At 46.6% G+C, this 12543-nt stretch overlaps 1 protein-coding gene across 2 annotated transcripts in view; it reads left to right on the top strand.

The window, feature by feature from the left end:
• Window positions 1-277: 277 nt before the first annotated feature.
• The window catches only part of Gabrg3 (gamma-aminobutyric acid type A receptor subunit gamma3), a 462959-nt gene continuing 450693 nt past the window's right edge, over window positions 278-12543 (top strand). For both annotated transcript variants that reach the window (XM_051174265.1, XM_051174264.1), the window contains exons 1-2: window positions 278-379; window positions 6332-6480. In XM_051174265.1, coding sequence (XP_051030222.1) covers window positions 327-379; window positions 6332-6480 — 202 coding nt within the window. In that variant the 5' untranslated portion in view covers window positions 278-326. The remainder of the gene's footprint in view (window positions 380-6331; window positions 6481-12543) is intronic.

Raw genomic sequence — 12543 nt, 5'->3', positions numbered from 1 at the left:
GCGGCCCCAGCTCAGCGCCCCCGAGCCAGTCCGGGCAGTGGGCAGGCGGCCCGTGGGTCTCCGGCTGCGGGAGGAGGGCGCCCCGCCACCTGCTGCCCCCCACCCCCTTCGCCGGGCTTGCCCAGAGCGCCCGCCGGGGCGCGGACACATCCCGCGTGTACCCCGCGGAGCCGGGACCGTCGGGGACGCGGCGCTCGGAGCTGACACCTGTCCCTCCCCGCCCGCCCGAACCCCGGGCGCTGCAGCCGGTGGCAGCCGAGGCGCCAGAGCCGGAGATCAGAGAAAGCCGCGCCCGGCAGAGGCCTCGGACCCACGCCCGGAGCACCATGGCTGCGAAGCTGCTGCTTCTCCTCTGTCTGTTCTCGGGCTTGCATGCTCGGTAAGTGGCTTCCAGGCGTTCCCCGAGACCGGCGGGGGCGGGAGGGCGACGGGGGGCGCTGTCTGCCGGCCACCAGTCCCGGGTGCGCGCCGTCCGCTGGGCTGCAGGAGAGGATTGGTTCCAGCGCCTCACCTGTAGGTCTTCCCCGGGACCCTCTCCAAGGCCGACACAGCCCCTGGTGTGTGTGGGGACTGCCCCAGTGGTGCTAGGATGTGGTGGTTTTAAGGGAATCTGGAAATCAAAATGACTAGGCAGTGGCCTTATCTTTCTCCTCATCTGTTTCTTTTGCCAGCTACCCAAGGGCTTTCTGACATACATGGGTTAACACGCTATATCCATTTCATCACTGAAAAGAAACCCCGATCTCGGGAATTTTGTTTCCTCAACCACCCTATGTTGGATGGGGCTGGGGCAGGTGGTTAGGAAGCACCCTGCATCTCCCCCAGCTCCTACACCGCCTCTGACTCTAAAAAAGAATCGGGTTGTGGTTCACATGGGAGCTTCTTCCTGAAGCTGTGGGGAAATTGCCTCATTGCGAATACCCAAAACCAGCACCAGTCAGCTAACAGAAACTCACAAGCACTCTACAGACAGAGGAGGGCTCATGAGAAGGGATGTGGTAACGGAAGGGTTAAAGCCTGTTGCCATAAACACAACTAGAGATGCGGACAAGGTTTAATTCCGTCTCAGGGACTGGTGTTCTGGTTCCAGTCTGCAGACTACCCTGGGCTTGGGAAATCCCTGACTGCTTTCCCTATCCTCACCCTAGGAGTCAGAGGGCTCCCTACCCAGTTCCCAGAACTGAGTCAGAAGGCAAAGTGGAAAGCAGCTGTCCCTGTGGGTCACCTGTCCTGTCCCCATCACGGGCTTTCATTTTCATTCACATTTGTGAAATAGAAAAAAAAAAAAAAAAAAAAAAAAAAGAAAGAAAGAAAACAAGAAAAGAAACCACCCTAGCAGCTCCCCAAAACTATGAGGGGCCGGCTTCCCAGGGCCAAAGCCTATCCTCCTGAATTTGCCCTTGCTGAATTGACATTGGAGACTTGGTCACTCAGGAAAGGGGGGGCCTCTCCACTAAAGTTTCTTCTTGCCCAAGGAGGGGGCTAGGCAATGCAATAGAAAAGTGCCTGGCAGGACCTCAGTTTAGAGTAGACACCACCAGAAGCGTCAATGAGTCACATCAGTGAGTCCCTTCCTATAGCCACTCACTCAAAAACCTTGCTTGCAGTTCAGGGCTCCATCAATGGTGTAGCTTTATAGATAGTTACCTTTCTGCAAGGAGAGGTGCTGATAGTCTGGTTTCTGCAGATTCCCAAACATGACAATATCTTGGGAGTCCTCATCTTACCTTTCCAACCAACGAACATGTACTGATGTTATATGTTCTCTGTCTGGGCTTTCAGTCTTGGTAATTATGATTGCATCTCAGTTTAAAAAGAACCCATCTTGTACTTATTTCATTGCTATAGGTCTCACTTTTGAAGAGGTGTTTTTTTTTAAATGCGTTTTACAAACATAAAATAATTGATGGTCCATCCATCTCTCAATCTATTGTAGTTCTGCAAGGATTCTCTTTGGTATTCAAGGGGCCTTGCTGGTATGGATGCTCCCTAGGTAGGCTCTGACAGGATTCCTTGTGGCTCTGTAATGGGAGTGCCTCCCCCACCCCTGACACCCACGGCCAAGCTTTACACAGGAAAACGTGGTGCCTCACTTGGATATTTTGAAGATGCTTGCTGATTTTTGAGGTCCAGGAGTTTGTTTGAAAGTTGAAAACTCCTTCGGATGTTGTTTCTGTCATTCTGATGAAGAGAAGGTATAAGGGCCAGAGGCACTGTCTGGGGATAGAGCATGCGTTTGCTTCAATTTTAAGGAAAAGCTAATTGCAGCAATGCTGTTTAGGATCCAGCAATCCAAGCAGCGGCGTGCTCAGGAGGTTATATATAACCCATGTAGAAATCTGAAGGGGAAAGGAAATTCTGTCTCATCCACCTGCTAGTGGGTCCTCTGAGGTGAGATAGACAGGTTTTCCTCGGGGCCAGGGTTCATCTTCAGGACTGGGAGACACACAGCACTGGCAGCTGAGGAGCAGGGACTTCTCAGGCAGCCTGTGCCAGCTTTGTGGCTGGGTTCCACGTAGGAGAGGAGAAACCCCCTGCTTCCCCTGCCCTAATCCTAGAACTCTCACCTGCCCTGAGGCTCAGGAAGAAGCTTACGCAATTTCAGGTAATGCTTCTCACCACTAGAGGGAGAATGGGACTCTGTAAAATACCTGCCCTTGAAGTAGCCAGCTTTTCTGGGACTGTGCATAGTATAGGAGTGCAGTTAACACAGAGGAGCGAGTTGGGGCAGTGTGGACCATGGGGCTGTAGACCTTCTGCTTCTGCAGTGGTGGAGTAGATGGACAGCCCACGAGGAGGCCCGAGGGAGACAAGAAAGGGAGGGCGGGAGAAAGAGAGAGATAGGCGTGTAGCAGGGGTCTGGGGAAGCCTCCTTCTCACTTGGATGAGCTATCTACTCATTTCCACAGTCCCTAGGTATCTTTGTTCTGGGATAATTTGTTAGGTCTTAGAGGCAGTGTGTGGCTATCTGCTGTCCCAAGTGATTCATGCTTTTTAAAATACTTATTTTATTGTGCATTTGTAAGGCAATACTGTTAGCATTGCTGATACAGCTTCCAACTACATAAAATACTTGAAATCTTATAATAACCATTGTACAAATGCAGTTTTATAGGTACTGAAGTGCATTTCCCCTTGTGGCGTGGAGACACCAAATATCCTAAGCCCCTCTTGGTGGCAAATGTTGAGCTTAAGTAAAACGCGCAACAGTTTTGGCGTCTATGGATAGCTTATTTTAATCCTCTAGCTAGTGAGGTATTCATGCATCAGTTCACTTCCAGACCAGTTTAGGAAAAGCTTAATTGCAAAAGCTATTCCACCCAACTCATTATCAACATCACACACACACACACACACACACACACACACTCATACACACACAGACTCACACTCACACATGCACTTACACACATTTACACATACACTCCCTCACACACACACAAACTCATCACACACACACACTCACACGCATACTCTCACTCACGCATACACACACTCACATACACACTCACACACTCACAACACTCTCACACACACTCACACTCACTCACACAATACTCATATTCAAACACACACAGACTCACACATGCACACACACTCACACACACTCACACATACTCTCTCTCACACACACTCATACACACTCACACACTCTCTCACACACTCGCACACACACACACTCACGCACACTCATACTCACACACAGACTCACTCACACATGCACACACTCACACATATTCACACACACTCACACACACACTCACACACACAGACTCACACCCTCACACACACATACACACACACTCACACACGCACTCTCACACGCACACACTCACACACTCACACACGCACTCGTGCCTAGCTGTGCTCTCATATCCACACGGTTCACATTTACAGCTTTAAGCAGCTGTCGACTGGGATATTACTGAACATGCACAGGATTTTTTTTGTCCTCATTTCCTAGCCAATGCCTTATAATGACTGTTTACTTAACAGTTGCGTGGACTAGTCACGTCAGGATGATGGGAAGCATTTGTGAACATTATGTGTAAAATAAAGCATCATTTCATGCGTGGACTTCACCATCTTCAGATTTTGGTGTGCTCTGGGAGTCCCGGAGGACCCATCTTCAGTAAAGGCAAGACGGCATGCATGAATTTGGGTTCAGACTGCTGGACCGCTGCTCCCGTCAGCCATAGCTTGTGAACACATGCACAAGACTGACGCAAATAAGAATTGGCATGTGCATATTCATTTATGCATGCCCCATATTTGAGTGAAGATGAAGGAGTGAATTTTATAGTGATTCTACTTTTCATGGATTCCCTGTTAGCTTTAGGAAACTAACATGCCCAAGGACGAGCACCTTGGTGTGGAGCTACCAATGGACTCCTGTCTGGGAGCCAAAACGGAAATGAGCTGTACCCAGTCAGGACAAATCCCCCTAAGTGCATCCCCTCACACCCTCTTTTAGAGCAATGGCATCTAGGCACACACATACACTAACAAGGACAGGGGTTTTGTTTCTTCCAAGATTCAGAGGCTTCGGAGATCTTGTCCTTTTCCCCTTCTCCAGGGGACCATGTATGTCTCTCTTAGGGTCTTCCTTGTTTCCTAGCTTTTCTGTCGGTATGAATTGTAGGCTGGCGATCCTTTGCTCTCTGTCTAAAATCCACATATGAATAAGTACATACCACAAGATCTCCCAGGCAAATTGGGAGTATGGAGAGAGGGGAGAGGGAGTTAAGAGAATGAAGGGGAGAAGAGGAGGGAAGAGGTGGGCATGAGGGACCAGGAAGATTGAGACAGGGAAAGAATAGAAAACAAGAAAAGAGATTCCATAATAGAGGGAGTCATTATAGGTTTAAAGAGAAATCTGGCACTAGGGAAATGCCCAGAGAGGTTACTTTTCATGCCCTTCCACAATAATGAGATTGGCAACTACCTTATAAGCCATCCTAGAGCCTTCATCTAGTAGCTGATGGAAGCAGAAGCAGACACCCAAGCTAAACACTGAGCAGAACTCCTGGAATCCAGTTGCAGAGAGGGTGAAATGATGAGCAAATGGGTCAAGCCCAGACTGGAGAAACTCACAGAATCAGTTGACCTGAACAAGGGGGAGCTCATGTCCTCCAGACTGATAGCTGGGAAACCAGCAGAGGACTGACCCAGAACCCCTGGGTGTTAGTTAGGAGGACTGGGAAGTTTGTGGGGCCTCTAGTAATGGATCAGTATTTATCCCTAGTATACAAATGGATTATGGGAGCCCATCCCACATAAGGGGATACTTTCTCAGCCTAGACACATGGGGGAGGGCCTAGGCCCTGCTCCAAATGATGTGACAGACTTTGAAGACTCCTCATGAAAGACTTCACTCTCCCTGGGGAGCAGAAAGGAGATGGGCTGGGGTTTGGTTGGGGTGATAGGGGAGGATGAGAGTGTGAGGGGCCTGGGGTTGACATGTACAACAACCTTGTTTCAAATTTAAATAGAAAAAAAAAAGATTCAGAGGCATCATCCCACACTAGAGGAAGTACTGTGTCAAGGAACAAAGATTTCTTTCCACGCCCCAGGTGCTATGACTGGGTGGGCCTCACTCAGAGAGGTTTCTCCTCACAAGAGCTCCTGTAAGCATGGGTCACTCTGCAGAATGGCTGCAGTGATTAGCAGAGCCGGACAGAAGGTCAGAGATGTGCAGGCTCTCACTGGGAGTCACTTAAAAGCCTGGAGTGTTGAAGACATACTAGAAATATTTAATTCTTAAAGCCTGCTGAGAAAGAGATGAAGCAGTTTGGGTGATCAAGGTGTGTAAATTGCCAGGGGACATTCTGCACTCATCAACTAACACGTCTCCTGGCTGTCCCCATGCTGAGTGCCAGCAAATTAGGCCACCTCAGAATGCCCACACATAGTCTCCCACAGTCCAGGCCACACAGAACGGACAATGGTGGTCATTTATTTCCAATGAGACTCTTCTGTAAAAGCTGCTCCCTCCTCCCACAGACCTGGTGTGACTTAGAAACAATACTATAAAGTATTCTGAAGTGTGTTTGACTTCGGCAAGATAGAAGGCACCTATTTTCCATTGGCCATTTTGGCATCAATTCACTCATCGCCCTGTTTCTAGTTTAAGCGGGGCAGGGCTTTCTGCCAACAGCAATTGCATCAGTCCTATGAGAAGATGGTTCCTAGTTTGCGTTTTACCTCTTTTAGCCGGAAGACACGGAGGACTTTCCACCTCTTTTAGTAGCACTTAGACGAGCCGATTTAAGGAGTTTTCTGGAATGGTTGCATCTTACGTACGTGTCTTATTATATTACGGCAATTGCAGGTCCAGGAGGGTGGAAGAGGATGAAAACGAGGAGTCTCCACCCAACCAGAAGTGGGTCTTGGCGCCCAAGTCACAAGACACTGATGTGACGCTGATTCTCAACAAACTGCTGAGAGAATACGACAGAAAGCTGAGGCCGGACATCGGAAGTGAGTGTCATTTGTTGTTTCGTGAAATATGAAAGATGCTATGGTGATATGTGTGTTAGAATTTTCATACTCGATAATTGTGTATCCAGAGTTACTAACATAGTGCGGTCAGGTCTGCTGTATCCGTCACAGTTGTGAGTGGTAGCAAACCCAACGGATGCCCGCTGTTCAGTGCCGGTGTGTGTTCCCTATCACAGCCTTATGGTTTTCTTTTCAGTTAGTCTACCAAGCTTGCTGCATGTGTTCAGGACACCAGTGCATTCCCGTCGTGGAAGTGGATACCCATACTACTCCCTCTTTTATAGGTTGGGTTGTTAAAGCTTTTTTGGCCCTTTAACTGCTGAGGCGGAGAGCTCCTTGGTTGTTTACTGTCAGATCTGTAGCTTGCCTACGTTCTCTTTCCTTGGGACCTTGCACAGGATGGTTTTTAATATTGGTGCGGTCACATTAGCTTGTCACTTTTCATGCGACCTTTGCCACCAAGTCCCCCTCCAGTTTTCCAAAGTTCAGTACTGAAGTTTACCTATATCTGGGATCCTTAGTTACCTTTGTTCTGACTGACAGGGAACTTCAGAATCTTTGTGGTTAGTGAAGGAGAATTTTAAAGTGTGTATCCACTGCGATACTGGAGAAGCCGTGTCAAACGTCAAACCTCCACGCCTCCCTTCTTTTTTGTGGGAATTGCCACTCTTCTCCTCTTCCACCCAGCTTTACAAGTATATCTTCAGTTGATGCAGTCACAGTATCTAGAGGTAAACAAAATAAACTATAACAGGAAAAAAAAAAATAAAAGACCAGAGACTGATGTTGCGGTTGGAACGTCTAGATGAAGATCAGAAAAGCAAGCAGCCAGTCCTAGCTTTTACCTTTACCTCAGGCTGAATGGGCTCATCCTGCTTCCTCTCCTCAGCATGGCTGGAGAACCCTGAGACCAAATGTCTTCCTATCCTCAATGCGGCTTGGGAACGAGTGTCTGATACTGAGACCTTGTTCCTGTCTTATGTGCCTCCCTAATGCTGGGATTAAAGTCTTGTGATCCCAGGTGCTGAGATCACGTTGTGTGAGCTGTCTCTCTTTAGGACTGGATCGATCTTGTGTAGATCTGGGTGGCGTTGGTCTCACAGAGATCTGTCTACCTCTTAATCCTGAATCCTAGGATTAAAGGTGTATACTACTACCTTCTAGCTTCTGGCTGCTGGGATTAAAGGTGTGTGCCTGGCTTCTATGGCTTGTGGCTGACTTTGCTTTCTGAATACTCAGGCAAGCTTTAAACAATCGTAAATAATGTATCACACAATAAAAGAAAATGACAACCAATGTTGGCCTGGCTACAGGAAATGGAAATACTTATTCATTGGTACAATCACTGTGGAAATCAGTGTGGAGATTTCCAAAAAAAGATGGGAAAATAGATTTACCACATGATCCGGCTATACCACCCATGGGTTTATACCCAAAGGACTCTATGTCCTACTGCACAGATGACCTGCTCATCCATCCATATTCACTGACCCTGTATTCATAATAGCCCGGCAAGAAAAACAGCCTAGATGTCCAGCAACTGATAAATAATGAGATGTTGCATTTATACAATGGACTATGTAAAAAAAAAAATGAAAATTTCAGATAAATAGACAGAGCTCTAAATGTACATCCTATGTGATCTAGTTTCAGAAAGACAAATGCCTCATATTGTCTTTCATATATTATGGTAATTTGGGATCTGTAGATCAGTATGTTAAATTAGAGTAACTAACAGATCAGGAAACTAGTAAGTGATCATGTGGAAGGCAGATTTAAAGGGAAAGGGCTAGAATACAGGTAAAGTATAAAGGAGGCAGGAGAATAATGAACTAGATAGGGATAAATGGTGTGGAAGATGTGAGGATAGAGTAGGAGGAGGGAGTGTGGAGAAGGATCAGTAACTCTAAGATGTCTGAAGATGCTCTATAGAAATCCTCTACTAAAGATACTCCCTAAATGTATACAAGCACACACATAAAAGATGACATTAAATGTTTTTGCCCTATAACTGGGACACTGAATTTCCAAGATACCAAAAGCTATCAAATAAAAAGCCCGTTGCGAGACATGGGTTATTCCTTTCCCAGTTGTTTGTGGGTAGGGTCCCATAGACCCTCCTATAAGCTTTGTACGATATTGACATCGCTCTTTGTTAACCTTCAGAACTTGATGGTAAGACTATTGCTGCAGACATCACATACTTCAGTCATAGAATGTGGAGAGATCAAGGTGGTAGACCCCAGGAAGATTCGTTCCTACTGGCCAGGATTAGAAGAGCTGGAACATCCTATGCATGATGTTGGGGAAGCTAAGTAATGAATACTCTTAACTATACATGAAGCCTGGGAGCTATAATAGTTACTTCCTGGCAAGATGTGGCCACTTGTGCAGTAGTGGAACAAACAGGGAGTAACCAACAACTAAGTTCTTATATATAAAGCTGTTGGCCTGTTACTGCCATTTCTTATCAGCTAGCTCTGTCTTAAAAATTAACCCATTTCTATTAATCTAAATATTTCCATGTGGTCTCATCTTACCGGAGAGAGGGGCTGACGGTCTACTCTCTTTCCGTCCTACATCTTGAATCTCCTCCCTACTACTTCCTCGAATCCTCCTTGTCACTTTCTTTTTAAATTTAAATTAAATTTAAAACATTTGGAGTTCATGTCTGGTGCCTTTCACTGTGCCTAAAACCCATGCCTGGCTACGCTGTTGTGGTAGTTTGAACGAGAATGGTGCAGGTCTGAACACTTGGTCTCCGGGTGGCAGTTGTCTGAGGAGGAGTATAAAGGGTGGCCCTGCTGGAGAGCCTGTCACCTGGGGCAGACTTGAAACTTAAGACTCAGGCCATGTTTGAGTTAGCTCTTTTGCTTCCTGGTTGTGGATCAAGATGCCGGCTCTCAGCTGTCCCTTTGCTCTGCCGTTGTGCGTTCTAATCCTCTGAAACCTTAACCCAAATTAATACTTTATTTTTTACAAGTTGCTTTGGTCATGGTGTTTTAACATAGCAATAGAAAAATATCTAAGACAGCCATAGGCCCTGATGGAGAACCTGTGGCCATGTAGATCACAGACCTTAGGGTAGAATGTAAGACTGTTATTCTTCTAAGTCAACGTGGTCATAAACGGCTCTGTAAATACTCATATCTATAGAAAGTCTCATATCTATAGAAAGTCTCTGCTGACTTTCACTAGAGATGTTTCTTTCTTTCAGTAGTTGGCATAGAGGAACGCAGAATAAAAGAATGTGGAGTGTTCATCTGTCAGTAGGACAGGTGTGTCACGCCCCTCCTCCAAGACTCAGGGATCACCACAGAAAAGGGGGTGGGAAGAATGTAAGAGCCAGGGGTAGTGGATGACTGTTTATAGAATAAGGTCAGTGTGCACATGAACTTACGGCAGCCATGCCTTCATGAGGGAGACCTCATGTAAAGACAGCCATAATCCTGGCATGAATGAGAGATGGGTCCATTGTTCCTCTCTAGGCTGAGGAGCTTTAGGAAACTGCCAGCTGATACTGCAGCCAGGAGAGTCCATTTTCCTTGGGAATGTAGTCCCTGAAAGACTAAGCATACTCTAGAAGATGGCCTGGTAGTACTGAGTGGAACTTAGTAGTTTAAAATAGAGCATACAAAGTGATAAGTGACTGTGTGATGTGAGAAGAATTGGATTCGATACCAACACACATGCACATATGAAATTTTCAAACAATAAAAAAGCTCTTCAGGTGTAGCTACCATTGCACAAGTTTCACGCAGTCGATTTTCATCCAGTCATCCCATTATCACTGTTGAAAAAGTCAGTAGTGACGAGCATGGTGCAATTTGGGAGCCTATGAAAAGAGACGGTTTTTAAATGTTGCTGATTTCCGTCAGTGTTGGTCAGAACAAAGGCAAACTTGCAGATCTGGGAAAGTTCAGCCTAGCTGATGCTTTCCATCGTGTGCTAGCACATTCTCTGCGTAGAGGAATTTTTTTTTTTTTTTTTTTTTTTTTTTTTTTTTTAGGCAGGAAGTGGGCATGCTCAGCTTCCCATCCTATGGCCCTCCTGAAAGGTCAGTGTCATTTGCTGTTCATAGACAGTTTGAGGGATCCTATTCAAACACACGCACGCACGCGGGCACGCATGCGCGCGCACACACACACATTCCCACCCCATAATGCTTGGATGGGAAACAGGAAGATCCTACCTGTGGCACAGACAAGTCACGTTCATACCTCTACAGTTTACAATAATAGTTCCCTTCTTATCTATATGAGTTATATTTCAGGACCCTCGGTGGGTTCTTGAGAGCATTCACGATATCATGCCCTAACAGAGGACCCAACTTGTGATAAGGTTTAATTAATAAGGCAGGGTAAGAAATTTACAATAAGAAATAAAATGGCAAAACATATCGTGGTACATATTATGTAAACATACTTTGAAAATACCTTACTATGCTGTGTTCACCTGATTTTGGATGGTGGTTGACCACAGGAATCTGGAACCATAGAAAGAGGCTATGGTTTATGGAAGGCTCCCTGCTCTGTACATACAGAGCTGTAAATTTTTCACAGGAGAAGGGTCCTGTGGTCTGGGAGTGAAAGGGATTTCACAGAATGGTGAAGTACAAAGTTGCAAGGCAAGATGTCCCCCTGTGGTTCAGAGTCTGAAGCCTTAGTGTTGCTATCCCCTGGAACTTGGGGCAGCACAATGTCCTGATAGAAGTCCTTATCCTTCAAATGCCTTTGGATGCATCTTCCTTTCCTAGTCAAATACTATGCAACAACCTGATTGGCAAACTCTAGAAACTTGCTGGTACCCAGAGCAGCTCTCGGGGGAAGATGCTGCATGTCTATTGTCTTTCCTGGCTCGGAGGGGCTCTGCTTCAAAAGGCAATTTCCCATAGAAACTGGAATTGCTTTTCTGTGGTCATGGTTCTGTTAAAGTTTGGTGTACTTCACCCATGGTAACCATGCCATGCCCTGCTTCAGTACAGCAAATGGATTCTCAGCTAAGGTGCTGTAGGCAGGTTTGCTGTTAGCTTGATGGAGTGCTCAGTTGACTCGCTCACTTCCCTTTTTAATGCTGCCACCCCCAGTCCCTCAACATGTTCTGTGCTCTCTGCACAGATTTCCGCTGTGCATCTGAGAGCAACACAGGTCTGCCCATACTTAACGTTGTGCTGTTGGTGAAGGAGGAGGCAGGGTCCCCCAAGTAGCTCTGGAGAGAAGATGCAGGCATTGCCACCGAGTAAATTGAATTTGTTGGGTTGGAAATGCTTGAACATTCTACTTTGCTTCTAAGATGAAGTCGAAGACCTTGGGAAACACAGGCAAAGCTGTACCCTTGCCTGCACCCTGCCCTTCCGCCCCAATCCCTGTAATATGTTCAGGGACAGTAGCCCTTTGGATTTGGCTGTTGCGGCTTCTCTAGCTTTGGATTCGGCTCCCGCTTCTGCCCTGAGCTCCAGTGATGGCGCTTCCTCCAGTCCCTAATCTTAACTTCCGGAACAATCCTTCCCTCAGGTTGTGGCCCTTCTTTACCTCCCCAGTGGAGTGGAGCGAGAGTCTCTCCCCAGGAGTTTTTCTTAGCATTCATCTTTGACGTGTTAGTTGCTGACTTTCTAGGAGCTACCTGAGTGTGGCATGATGTAGTGTGACCATGATGTGCTAGTACACACTTTCTACAGTTCATGGCTGAAAGTTGGTGTGTTCTTTCTCAAGGACAGTTCTACTTCCAGACTATAGATACACTCCTCTCTCTCTCTCTCTCTCTTTCTCTCTCTCTCTCTCTCTGTCTCTCCCTCTCTCTCATTCTCCTTCTTCCTTCCTCCCTTCCTTCCTCCCTCCCTCTCTCCTTATCTCTCTGTCCATCTACAGCTCCAGCACCTAGCACTGTCTACGTGTTAAACTCTCCAGCATCGTTGTCAGGGATAAAGAGTTGGGTATAGATCTGCTTAATCCTTTCCATGTCACAAATTGTATCATTGTATTTATATCTGTAGTTCACGGTGATTCCTTCTATTAAATTCTAAGTTATGGGTGGATCTGTTTT

The sequence above is a fragment of the Phodopus roborovskii genome, unplaced genomic scaffold (assembly GCF_943737965.1).
Source record: "Phodopus roborovskii unplaced genomic scaffold, PHOROB, whole genome shotgun sequence".
NCBI classification, from domain to species: domain Eukaryota; kingdom Metazoa; phylum Chordata; class Mammalia; order Rodentia; family Cricetidae; genus Phodopus; species Phodopus roborovskii.
The sequence above is the reverse complement of the archived record's forward strand: the minus strand, read 5'-3'. Positions and strand labels throughout refer to the sequence as shown.